The sequence below is a fragment of the Austrofundulus limnaeus genome, unplaced genomic scaffold (assembly GCF_001266775.1).
Source record: "Austrofundulus limnaeus strain Quisiro unplaced genomic scaffold, Austrofundulus_limnaeus-1.0 Scaffold7, whole genome shotgun sequence".
Taxonomy (NCBI): Eukaryota; Metazoa; Chordata; class Actinopteri; order Cyprinodontiformes; family Rivulidae; genus Austrofundulus; species Austrofundulus limnaeus.
This window is the reverse complement of record NW_013952409.1, coordinates 4783402-4797367: the sequence shown is the minus strand read 5'-3', so window position 1 is coordinate 4797367 and position 13966 is coordinate 4783402. Positions and strand designations below refer to the sequence as shown.

General features: G+C 38.4%; 1 protein-coding gene across 1 annotated transcript in view; it reads right to left on the bottom strand.

The window, feature by feature from the left end:
• cdh13 (cadherin 13, H-cadherin (heart)) overlaps nt 1-13966 on the bottom strand; it is a 325369-nt gene that overhangs the window by 163408 nt on the left and 147995 nt on the right. The window contains exons 5-6 of the mRNA XM_014034245.1: nt 11424-11429; nt 10342-10494 (exon numbers count right to left, since the gene is read on the bottom strand). Of these exons, the coding sequence (XP_013889699.1) occupies nt 10342-10494; nt 11424-11429 (159 nt within the window). The remainder of the gene's footprint in view (nt 1-10341; nt 10495-11423; nt 11430-13966) is intronic.

The following is a 13966-nucleotide window of genomic DNA, read 5'->3' as shown; positions in this document are numbered from 1 at the left end:
CACACACACACACACACACACACACACACACACACACACACACGCACACGCACAGCGCCCTCCACCGCCACCACTATTTTCATTCCACCCAAAGCTGCACAGGCTTAAACTTTCTATTCATTTTTCATACACATCTTTTATATTTGGTTTCTACAAGTTTTGGAAACATTCTCTCACTGTGATTTGCTGCTAATGGGTCAAGAGTAACACCAAATTACTTATAAATATATTTGTTTAGTTTTCTTTGCTCATCCACTGACTTCTTCAAATTCAACAGACAAATTGGCTTTTTTTTGTGTGTGTGTTAATTTTTGTATCACTATCACTTCATACCTGAGATGAGTGGCAGAGTTTCTGTGTTTGGAGACATCACTGATATGTTTCTGTCTCCAGCCACTGCAGCTGAAAATAGAGCTGACCTTGGTCTGAGGGAGAGTGCATTAGGGCTTGTTCTGTGTCTCAGCAGGCAGCAAACAGGCTGAATTAGCATCCGTAATGCCCGAGGCTCGGCACCAGGGTGCTCTGTTTAATCTGGTCAGCTGCGAGTAGATGGAAGACAGTTTATATCTGATGGAGTTTATGGGAGTTTCAAAGATGACAGCAACTCTAACCCCGGATTTATACGACATGCATCTCCGCTCCGCAGCGGTGGGCAGGTCGCAGCTGTTTGTTTGTSTCTCAATTTATACAGACTGCGCTCCCCTCCGGTCCGACAGTGGAGATCATGCGATAGATAAATGTGGAAGTCACAGCAAAAAATAATTATTTCTGTGAAAGACGAACTCCAAACACAGCTGAAAGCATTGACATAAAAGCTTTTGATATCTATGGTTGAAACTGTATCACTGTTGTCTTTCTGAAACTTCTGATTTCAAAATAAAATGTGTATCGTGTGTGTACACACATGCTTCATGCTACATGTTTTAATCTGCTTCCCAAACAGAACGATACATTCTGACAGCATCTGTGTATAAATATATCCATATATTTATTAATATAGCTGCAATTTTGACATTATTCCGACAAATTATCCCRCCTAAAAGTGCCTTATTTTGAAAATACAGATGTTGTGCTAGTTTCATTTCCTGTTGGTGCGACATAATATTTAAAAATTGACTCCGGCGCTGCTCCGGCATCCGGCAGAAATACCATCTGTTCTAATTTTGACGGATCCCCATCCGCTCACCACCGTCCTGCGCAGCCAGCGTAAACACTCTCATTGATTATAATGGGTGAGTATTTGCTGAGGAGGTCGGACCGGAGCGAAGCGGAGACGGAACGCATGTAGTGTAAATTAGGGGTAACAGGTAAAAGATTCCAAACCACAGAAAGGCTCCAGAGTGAAAAAATAAATAATAATAATAACTAATTGTAGTTGCATTTTGAAGAGTAATTCAACAAAACCTATAAAAAAACACACACAGAGGAGACAAACAACAAATGCAAAACATGTTATTTATGATAATGTGTTGAAAGAAAGGTGTAGTAAAGCAGACAGGTCAGCACGTGTAATGATACATGATAGAGCACAAGTCCAACCAGTGGAGWGCACTGGTGTGTGGCCCAGTGGCTTGAAAGAAGCAAGGCATTTATTTCTTAACAGTGGAAGCTTTTGTGACGGCTAGAAGTTCGTTTGTTCAAAAGGTAAGATGGTGGTGACAAAGTTGTTTAAAATGGTGTGTGTGTGTGTGTGTGTGTGTGTGTGTGTGTGTGTGTGTGTGTGTGTGTGTGTGTGTGTGTGTGTGTGTGTTATCTCTTGCTCACACACAGGGACTAAGAGCACATCAGACCTGTTTTCCTATGTGCAGGGCAGCATATCCTGCTCTCCAAAGCCCAGGAAATTACAATCCAGCCAAGCAGAAAACTGATGTGGGTTTTGGACAACTGGCCTCACTTTGCTCAGGCCTCAGGCTCACTGCGACATCACTACTGTAAGTACAAGCATTCAGCTGCTACATCAAACAGAAGTGCRTAAGTCTGTATGTATGTTTGCATTACTGCAGATCTGATCAGCTGTAACAGTACGACCACTGACAGGTAAAATAAGGGACACTGCTCRTCTTATACGACACAATGTTCTGCAGGAAAAGCAGCATTCACATGATTTACTGTGATAGCTGTCACCTGCACAACTCCTAACAGTGCCTAACTTGACTTTCCATAAATTCATACTTGATTCTTGAAAGTCTTTTTTACTTAAAAACTCTAATGTAGGAGTGAAAAAAAAAAAAACACAAACAGGCGTTTGGCTCTGGAGTTTAATGTGCATGTTGTTAAATGTCAGTTCTTCCACCTCCACAACATGACCCATTTAATAAAATGCCTCCTTCCTGGAAACTTAGCAGAAACAAACCCAGTTAGACCAGAAGTAAAAGTAGGATTTAGAACTMTGTGATTTGGTTAAACCAACAAAACTGTGCAGCTGCAGAAGTTCAGCTTCGGGGTGTGAGGATTAAATCCTGCAGAGAAACTAAATCAGTTTAGTTAAGAAATGTTTGTTTGATGTGTTTGATTCAAGCAGCTTCTCAGCCTTCCTATAAAATGAAATATAACTAATGTTTAATTCACAAATAATAAACCAGGATATATTTATGAAGCAGCACGGGCCCTAATCATTAAAGGATTTTTAATTACAAGAAGGGGAAAAAAAGAGAAAAGTGACTGATTCTTAGCATATATTCATGTCTTCACAGTGAATAAATAAATTGAACTGTTTAAATAAGAGAGAAAACCTTCTTGGTTTCGCTTTTAGTTTGTCAACCAAACAAAAAGTGCTTTGATGGGACAGTATTGTATACTGTTTGAAAGCTGGGATATCTATAAATCTAAATTTTAAAACAGCTGTCAATTCACAGCTCAGCCTTTCAAGACTTGAGATAGATTCTTCCAAGTTCCTTTTTCTTGAGCCTTTCCTTTGTCACTATACTGCGGCTTGATTGACAGAATATAGAAAAGATGGTGCTCTTTAGATGTGCCATCAAAGGAAGGATCCATTTCATCTGCAAGTCACAGGATCCAACAGAACTCTGAGGCACATAAGCAACAATGAGAAACCTGGAAACTTACCAAATGCTAGTAGCTGTTTTTTTCTCTCCTTTTTTCTCTTTTTTTGTYTTGAGTTTACATTCCTGAAGTCCAGTGTTGTATGGAAAACTTTAAAGTGATACTTGAGTAAAAGTACAAGGATCTTTCCATAAAAGAAAGTATTTTCTAAGAATTTCACTTTGGTTGAAGTAGCTGAGATTTACTTACTTAGTCATCTGTCATGGAAGGCGACCTATGATGATGGTCTAAGGTTTTCTCTTGCTAAAGTTCCAATGTGGGTGTAAGTAAGTACGTAAGTAAAGTTTTATTTATGTAGCGCCTTTCACAGAAATTAATTCACAAGGTGCTGTACATTCAGGGAAGTGGGGAGGGGGCAGTTAAAGGACATGCAGCAAACACAGTTGCGCTACCGTAACAACAAAACAACAGAAAAACTAAAAAAAAAAAAACACACAAGGGAAGATGAGGAAAAAAGCAAAAACATCATATTATATCAACACTGTGACATGCTATGGTGTTTGAAAAWAACCTCTGCATGGGGCAGGATTTATAAGCCAGGGGAGTAAGAGAGATTCGGGGGGCCCGAAGAATCCAGTCCCCAAAACCAGCACAGCAATAGTTCAGAACATTGATGGAACAGTTCCTTCTGTGCAGCCTTCAGTCTGCTCAGGAAACCACATCAGATGGGTGTGAGAGGAGGGGGGGAGGGGGGGGGGCAGAGACTTATCAATGTAATCCAGCCAGGAAGATTTTAGTCAACAGATCAAGGCTGTTGTCGGGGAGAGCCACATTCTGCAATCAGTTGTTTTGGGAACAAGAGAGTCAGACAGACAATAATTTTCCATCTGCTTTGATGTCTGCTGGTGCATCTCAAAGGTGGCAAATCCAATCAGGYGAATGGTGTGGACAAATTCCGCCGAGCCGATCCATTAGCTTTCTCCAAGATGAATTCCACCTGGCCAGCAAAGTCCAGGAACCACAGCCGGCCCGCGACCCTCAATAGAACCGCTTGCAGATCGAGTCCAGCTCGCTCAAGACAAAAGTCTGAGTGCTGAAAGAACGGCAATCCTTCATATTGGTCAGGCAGCCAGGAAATGGCCCGAATAGCCACCGATGCTGTTTTGTAGAAAACAAGGAGACCACCAAGCCAATCTGTGGAATCCAGTGATCGGAGTCCAGATATATATCCAGAACAGAGGAGAACAGAGGTCCCACCTTCGACATGTCCTCCCATGGAAGAAGAAAAAACTTTGTTCCAAAAATTTTATTGAGAGACCAGCTAACCAAATCCATAAAAACAAAATTATCCATAATTTCTAGTTTCGGATGAAAAATGTAGAGAAGTCTCCAAGCAGCAAAGCAGGGAAAGATAAGGCAGGGCAGGAGAGAAGGAAAAAGTGTCTCACTCCTCTGAGAGCGGAAACAAACAAACAAAAAAAGGTGCAACTCCTATGCTGGTTTTATGGCATCCAACCAGGACCAACCCTGTTTAGCTTCTGAGACCTGACATGAGCTGTGTACAGGGTGGTAGCTGAGATTTACTGTACTTAAGTTACAAAAGTAAAACTAGTAAAACTGGGGGTCAGAAATTCCAAAATAACATTTATTGGGAGGTAACCTTCCCAAGAAACACATTTTTCTAAAGGTCATAACAACTATAATGTTATATTAACATGTTAATGTTGGAAATTTTAGGATCCACACAGCTACMTGTTTCAACATATACATATCTGCAACAATCATCTTCATCTTTGTGCATGCTTACTGTACATAACATGAATATATTATTCATATRTAATCCACATACTATAATGTTTATTTATTATGTTATTGTGTTTCTATCACTGTGTATATTGTATGTATGTGTACTGGAGAGACATCRTCAGCTGGAAACAAATTCATTGTGTGTGTCAACTTACTTGAAATWCCYTTTTTAATGTAAGGAGTAGAAAGTATAGATAACTGCATGAAAATGYAAGGAGTAGAAGCAAAATGTTGACTGAAAAATAACCAACATATTTTTAAGTACAATGTATTTGTACTTTATACAACTCTGCTGACATCAAATAACTGAGTTGAACTTGCCCGGTATTTTTAAGGCACTGAGGGATAGGATTGGAAAACACAACTTTAGACAAATGTAAAATATTGGATTCTGCCAAAAAACTGGGTCAAGTCAAACAATTTATCAAATAAAAGTAGCTGTTTTAGACAATAAAAGCATGTGCTTAGGAAAAAGACAAACATCCTTAACTTGTTTGTAGTTTGAAGCTGTTTTTATCTCACTAAGATTTAAGCATCAAGACGAGCTCATTCAAATGACCTGTTGCACTCATTGTTGCTATAACCTCTGTTTCTATGGGTCATCCTTCTATCTGTGTAAACACGCCTGYTGTTTATCACTTCACATTCTATTTCCTGCATGTGTTCAAAGCCAACCAGAGTTTTTCCCCAGCACTTCCTACAGGATCCAAGCATGTCAGATAACAGCGGAGATGAGCCCACCCCCACCCCCATTTTACATCTCATTAACATTCATTCTCACACTAATTGAGCCTAATAAGAAAATAATGTTTGACATTAAATCTTTGTGAACATGTGGCCCAGCTGATCACTGTGTTTGTTTGTTCCTCCACGGCAAATGTTTTACTTTGTCAGGAGTTTGTTGGTTTGTCTTGCTTTGCTCTGTGCTTCCTGTAATGGCCTATTTACAACCCCCAGTTTCCATCTGTTTTCAGCTGAACTCTTGCTGATCTTGAGCTGAAGTGAGTTTGTGCTTTTCTTAAAGTCTTTCACAAGTTTTTTTYTTCAGTTCATTGCAACCATTTTTACATTCCTCAATTTCAAGTTGAGCCTACAAAATTCCAGCCACTTCAATTTAGTCTCATTCATTTCATTGTTCTTTGAAACCAGTGCTAATAGTGTGCCCTTTCGAGGTGAGTAGCAGAGATCAATTCTAAACATACTGTAAAAAAAGATGTGCAAAATATTTTATTACAACCTTATTTAACTACAACAAAGCATTGATTTTACTGTTTTAATTTAACAATGACACTTAAGGAGGACGTCCCAACCAGAATGCATCTGTCAGCATGTAGGTCAGAGAAAAATAATTATCCAAAGAGAACCGCCAGATTAAAAAAAAGGTGAAATTGTTATAAAACTAGATGAGAGGGGATGCAATGTCCTGGAGTTTCCATGGCATCTGACAACACAGACTGTTGCTAAAATGTCTTAGAGTCTAGCAAACCTAGTGAAGAAGGCTGTGGATAAAAAGATGACATGCTTTTAGGAAGAGTGGAAAAACCAGGTAATGTACTGTGATTTTGAAATAAATACATGGATGTAATGCAGGCTTTGGTTGGATCAAACATCACAGTGGGGAATATAATTGTGTAATCACACTGTTTCCTGTAACATGAACAACATGAACATCTACAGTAAATGGAGGATTCTGGATGCAACACATGCAAACAGCATGAGTGGAAGATGTTTATTAGGGGTGWATTYACACCTGACAATAAACCAGAGTTTGTTTCTCCTGTTGGTCCGGACCTTTTATTCAGTTGTGAATACACTTGTGCAAACCCTGGTGTGGACCAAACAACCWCAYCGAGACAGACCGGCCTCGACCCAAACCAACTACAGGAAACATAACCTTTTTGGACTTCACGAGCCACCATTGCTGAGTAACATCGTAAAAATTAGCCCTTCATTGTTGTTAATGCTACCACTACATGGGCGTTATAAACAATACCAACGAGRAGACGCTGTGTCTCCTCCATATTTAGGCAGATGCACACGGATCTCATCTGAGGACACACAAGACTGCAGTTGAGTTCTCCGTGCTTAGCGAGAAAACGAAGGAGYAGGGTTCGACCGGTTTCCAGAATAATACCACATTAAAGTGAAAATATTTGATTAGACATCTATATTTTATTCCAGATCTTTGCTCTGTCCCTCCCCAGTCATGTCTTTCCAAAGGGAGCAATGAACGTCCAAATTATCGTCTGCTTGGAGAAAAAAGCGCAATGTGAATTCAAACTGCATCTAAATAAATAAATAAATAAATAAATAAATAAATAAATAAAGTAAGTAAGTCAACTTTTGGTCTGGATCAAATTAACAGACAAAAATATGTTCCTGGTACAAGTACACCCTAAAAATCAGGTCAATAAAAGGTTGAGAGATTTTATTATTTTTAAGAGGATCCCCTTTTTCTCTGTTTTCCTTAAAAGAAAATAAATGTTTTTATGATAGTTTCAAGACAAAGTTTTAAACCATCAAAGTAGTTAAGAAACATCCTGGTTAAGAAATGTCTCATCGCCCTGTTGCAGCAACATAACATTGTCTTTCACTTTAGCCACACTTGAACTTCAGTGCTTTTGTATGTACAACACAGCTAAAGCTACAACTCAGTGCCAACAAAGACCAACGCCGATGCGCTCTGTCTTTTGCTCGCTGGTGCGCAAAATCTGTTCTGTCAGGTTTAGGAAATCTATGATGCCAGGAAGTGAGAAGTATGCTGTTTGTATGAAATGCAGCAGAAGCCAAATGTACTCTGTTACAAGGCTGCAGCTCTGAACGCTCAGGCCTAAAACCCTCTTCATGTGTTCACTGTCTATCAATATTGCCATCTTGTACATGSTGACAAGATCTTATTGGCTTGTAGTTGAAACAGCAGACACAACTTTGTTCTTCAAGATGGAAATAAGTCTGTGTTCTGTGCCAACAGTAAAACGTGCATGCATAAGTTTCTCCTAAAACAAATCACAAATGTGTCGTAGTAATGAAATTATGTACAAGAACTCAACTCTTTCATTTGACTTGGAAAAAAAAGTTTTATTTGATTCAATTTGCCTTTGAACATTGAAGTGATATCAGTTTAATCCACCTCTGAATGTTTCGTGTCTGATGGCCCACACAGGACATTAGACTCAATGGGACCCTTAATGAACAAACAGCCTTTAAGAGCCACCGGGTCCTGAAGAAGTAATACGTTTTCTGTCTGGAAGGGGTACTGATAGACAAATTGAATTTCATTTGAATAAAATAATTGTTCTGAGTTTTAGCATGCAGTCATTGTCTCTGTGATAAAAGAGAAAATAGTTAGAAATGATGCAAAACTATTTTAAAAGGAATAAAATGAAACTCAAAGTCTGTGAAGCCTTACAGCGCAGAGAAAAAACTGCAACCTTTAAAACTAACTACAGCTGTTTGGTTTTACTAAAAGTCAATTTGATATATATTTATATATGTTCTAATTTATAATGAAGAATGAATGAATCCTTTTAAAAATGTAAAATAAACATTTTTATGAGAGAAAAGAAAGAAAAAGTAAAAAGCATCTTGCAAGGAAAAACAGAAAAGCAACAAAATGATATCAAATGTTGCTTTAGAAACGTCTGCACAGTGGAAACAGCTTAAGTGAAAAAAATATGAGATTCAAGATTGAATCAGCTTCTTCTGGACATGTTATGTATCATTAGATTTACATCTAGCAGCTCAWTTAAATCACCATTATCTGGAAATGAAAATAGCACACATATGGACAGTAAATTGTGCATGCATAAACCCACAACTTATGGGAGTGACATAAATTACCAAACAAAATAAATTCTGATAAGTGTGGTTTGTCTCAGTGTAGCTGGTTATTTTTCTACTTTTAGACCATCTTCATCAGTTCTTGATCTTTATATTTTGTTCTTTTATCTCTCTTTCTTTAGAGGTTTAACCCTTAACTTCTGGCATTAAACGTCTTTGAACCTTTTCAAACAAATCCCCGCCCACCACAGAGTTTGTTTAAAGAAAAGTCCAGATATGTTCATTTAGTCCTCCACACTCTTCTTCTTGGTATTTGTGTCGTGGTAATTTTTGTTTGTGATTTGCTGGATGTAATGAAGCTAACAAGCAGATGACTGATGACAATGACGTCATCAGGCAGACAAAAAGATAAAGTTGTGTGCAAAGTTTGGTATTTAAAAGATTAAAATGGAAAATACAATAAAATAAAATAAAATAAAATAACAATTACAAAATGACAAATTAAGTAAAAGAAACGTACTTCCATAGAATTTTCTTTTCTAATATAAAACTTGTGAAACTAATGTTTACAGTAGGTATGATAAGTCCTGCAGGGACAACATATACTGTATATTTTTGACTGGAAAATAACATGATAACAGTAAAGCAGGTGCACAAATAAGTGGTGTCACTAAGAAACTGCTGGTTTGTCCGTGTGTCTCRYGTATTTTTGTTTAAAATATGCTTCATTCAGTGAAGTTACTCACACTGAGAAGAGTCTCCAGAAACTTTACTCAATAGTAGCAATACTTCATAATATTACTCAAGTAAAAGTATAAATTACTCCTAAATGTACAGTATATTTTTTTCCAAAAAGTTACTCAAGTAATGTAAGTTGGTACCTGTCTCTGGATCCAACTGCATGTGTTTCTGAATTATTTTTTTTTCCATTTTCTTGGTAACATGTGATCAATAAGATGCTGATATTTTGTTTGTGTCTCATTAGCACACTGGAGAGGTTCAGTTACTAGTTGCCAAAGATGCTTTGAAACAAGTAGCGACTCAGTGATACAGTCACATGTTCCTGAAGGTGAGGAAAACAAAGGAGGGGAATTTGATGAATATGTGCAAATGTCTTTCTTCCTCTCAGTTTTCTCTCCTGCTCACACTTCTCTCACATCTGTTGATATTTGCAGAGTGACGTATTATRGAGTTTTTACAACATGCAGTTAGCTTATCAACAGCTGGCACCCAGCTGTATACCCTGCCTCACATCTGATTTCTGAAAACAAGATAAGGTCAATTGGCAGACCTAAAAAAGCAGACTTTCTCTAACCTTATCTTGCTCTCTCTTCCAGGAAAAATGCCTTTATTAGACAGACAACCCCAAAGGTGCAACACCCAGCGGACACCTAAAACAGGAGATCCAGTTCTTGTTTCTGATAGCATCACATTGGCTGAAACAAATACAAAAGCCCTTTGTTTTCTCAAACCTGACTACCAGCATTTTGTGTCACCTGGTTGCAAATCAAAGAGCTTTTCTTTTTTACAAACCACTCTATAACAATCTTTCCATACACATGAACATCAAAGCACATTTTTGTTTGAACAATAAATTCACATCAATACCTTCGGAGGGATAAATGCGAATAAAACAGAACAGAAACACACAGAAAGTGACATTATGTCAAAGAATTAGAGGCAGCGTACACCAACATGAGCTAAAAGGAAAGAAAAGAGCACATAAACAGAATAAGCAGGTGCTTTTCTGACCTGGTACGACTCGACAGCCTCCCGGTCCAGTGAGCGGCTGACCGACACGTCTCCCGTGTCGATATCRATGGTAAAGAGGCCTTTAGGATCCCGGTCAGCGCCGGGGCCTGTCAGTCGGAAGATGTGGTTTCCTGACTTCTCTGGTGAAATTACCTGGGAATAGMACCAACACCTGTAATCTCATCTCCTTCGATTTCAAATCAATTCATTTTCTCATGCAAAAAAATAGCAAATAAGTGCATTTCTCATATGAAGGTAAATATTTAACTRAAACAGTCCAATGCGCCTTTACCTGTGATGCAAATGCCTGATCATTACCAAATAAAACGTGTGCTAGAAAATTCAAAGGATTTACAAAATAACATATCAAGACAGTRCTGTGATTTTAAGCCATTCACTATAAAGTTCTTCATACAGGAGTGATTTTATTCTTAGAGGTTCTTTTGGCTAAAAATATTMTATTCTTAATGGCAGGTCAAGTCACACATGTTGTGGATAGAAATACTCACATGAGACTAATGTAGCCAGAAGCATCCAAAGGTTCCCAGTGACAGGATCAGGCAGGTTTTGAAAGGAAACACAAAACAGAGCATGTTAGACTCAAACATCTAAACTGAAATGGTAACAGAAATGTATTACTTTGAATTCATGGTTGTGAGAATTAAAAAAAAGCAAAAAATAGGTTTTATTATAATGATTGGAAAAGTCTGTGACAAGGCAAAGAGGAAAATATAGCAGAATTTTTTATTTTATTTTATTTATTTATTTTTTGTCAAACAATTGACAGTGCAGGTGTAATTTTCAGCACACTCGAGCTTATTTGCTCATCAAATTTTCACCCTTATAAATGAAAAATAAAAAAAAGGATGCCAGTGTTTTCTGCCCTCACGCACAAACATACAGGAGGGTAGTCACCAGTGACCTCAGCACTGTTGCTGCGAGTCAAGGATTTAAACTGTCCCACTGTGGAGCRCCCGAGGATCACAGGAGAGACATGAGGTTAGCTTTAATGAGACTGCACTTCAGTGGCATAGCAGCTAAAATGAAGGCTTTTCAGCTTCCCACTTGAAAGAGCATGGGACATGAGACTGCAGAGCTCCGAGCCCATGTCAGACAAAGCTCAAACACTCAGAGCCTCTCCAGACTTCTCAGGCATTTATCTCAACGTCCCGCTTCATCTTTCCCCTCTGCTCCCTCGTGCTTTCAGGCTCCCTGCTCCCCCGCTGGTAAGTTTCTCTAATATGTCCATCCCTGCTCTTCTGTAAAATTTCCACATCTCTTTCCCCATTCATCATTTTTGCCTCCTCTTTGTACCACATCCTCTTCTGGTCTTTCCCTCTGCTTGTGTACCGAATGATGAGAGAAGAAGAAAGAAAACTGTCAAGAGTGTTAAAAAAACATAACACAAGCCTTCTTTTTAGGGATAAAACCCACATTCTGAAGCCATCTAACTTTTAMGCTTTCCTTCTTTGGCTAACATTTGCCCCTTTTCTCAAAACTTCCATCAAATAAACCAAAAAGGGTGCATTTTAACACAAAGATTATATTTATTTTCCATCATTTCTCACTTCTGTGAGGCTAACTGATCCTCACTTATGACCTCAACTGTAGTCATTAGCATCACCTTTTAAACACCTTTTCTGTACAGACCCCATCCAGATGACCTACTCAACTTTTTAGACAATAATTTTCTTTWWAAAAAAGTTTTCCYCTGATGTCACTTCCTGTTTCACTTTGGCTGAGCCAAAAYCCTAAGAAAATRTGCCAGTTATGTGAAAAAATGGGTAAAACCCCATGTTTTAAGTTAAGTTTCCTAAATACRAAGATGTTTTMTTTGACCTTTTGTATTTGAAGGACATGCATGTCACAGACACTTTAAAAGAAAGCTTCAAGGAACCACATGCTGTAACACCGGAGACTGAGCTGGCTGATAAAGACTTTATAAAGTCAAATGTTCATTCAGAGCAACAGCATCATCTCAGTTGGAAATAAAATTAATTATACCTGAAACTTAAAAGCTAACTGACAATACTGAATCTATCCTCATCCATCTCACAGTGAAAGGGTTGTGAGACAGAATAACACACTGAGAGGAAGACATTTGGAAAGAGTGCTCACAAATCTGTCTGGTTATCATAACACAGAACAGTAAAGGTTAGAATGCTGCACATAAGACAAGCTGTCGTAAGGACATCACTCATCTAGACATAAAATATTTTATTCACTGGGAAATATTCAGTATGTATCCTTTATTTATGCAGAGATGTAAACTTATTTTTAAGAGAGGCCTTGACAAGAACATAAATGTGCAGGAACAACATTAAAGCAGCTTGATTGACCAAGAAAACTTTTTTTTTTTCAAATAGACTTAAGTAACCATTAACCAGTTCTGATAACAAAACAGGAGCATCATTTAAAAATATATTTTCTGACTCTGGGGCCAGACATTTATAAAACACCACAAGAGCAGAAATTGCAGTATTTGTACACATATAAACCCAGGGATAATAATGYACCAGCCCAAGCAGAGATTAATATGCAGTATTGAAATCAAGCAATCAAAATGACTCAGATAAATACGGCCAATTAGCAGCAACAAATCTGCACAGTGATATGTTCCCAAAGCCAATCTTAAGCCAATAAAGGCAAATAAAAAAGCTGAAGAAATCAAACGTCTCCTCACCTGAAGTGAGAACGATTTATTACTCAACATGTCAGTGCAGTAATTAYGGTTCAAATGATTCTGATTTTGGAGAAGTGCAGTGGCCAAAACCTCTAAAGAAGTAAGAGAAATTGTGAATTTGGCTCAGCATCAAAACACTGATAAAGACATAGAGAGTGGAAGAATYATAGACAAATCCATGAGTGGACCTACTGCAGGAGGGATGGAAGACAGGAAGTAAAAGAGGGAGTGGGGAGTGTAAAGGATCACTGATGAAGACACTGTAAGTTCATCTGAGGAATAGCTGAAGTGTCGGCAGAAGTTTCATCTGATTAGGAGATGTCTCTGTGGAATGGAGGTGTTGATCATCCGCAGTGCACACGCGCACACATTTACACGCTGATGCGTRCGCGTGTTGGCAAAGAAATCTGCACCCAGTGGCTTTGTCTGTCTCCCTCTGCGTGTGTGGGAGGACTGATGGAAGAATCTCACCACTTTCCATCAGCTCTCATTACCAGCCGAGCACACTTGAAAGACTGTGAGGCTCACAATCCTGCAGRAAGATGACAGGAGGTGTGGTGTGGCTCTTAGACAGCAAACACCTCGGAGCACAGAATGAGCAGCAAAACAATGCAGGAGCGTGGAGGGATGTTTATGTGTGCTGGTTTTGTGGAATAAAAACCTTAAAATCACCTCATGTTGCTCATGTTCTGATAAACTGTCAAACAGAAAAAAAAAAGAATTTTAGCAACAATTTAGCTCATGCAAAGTGTAAAAAATTATCACAAAATATAAATTCGCCAAAATAAAATATCGCCAATGTGACCCATYGCTACGCAAATTCAGTACATAAACAGCTATCATGACCTTGTTCTTTTTTTTAGGAGAAATGAGGAATGGTTTTAACTTCAGCATGTGGTGTGTGTGCGTGCGTGCGTGTGTGTGTGTGTGTGTGTGTGTGTG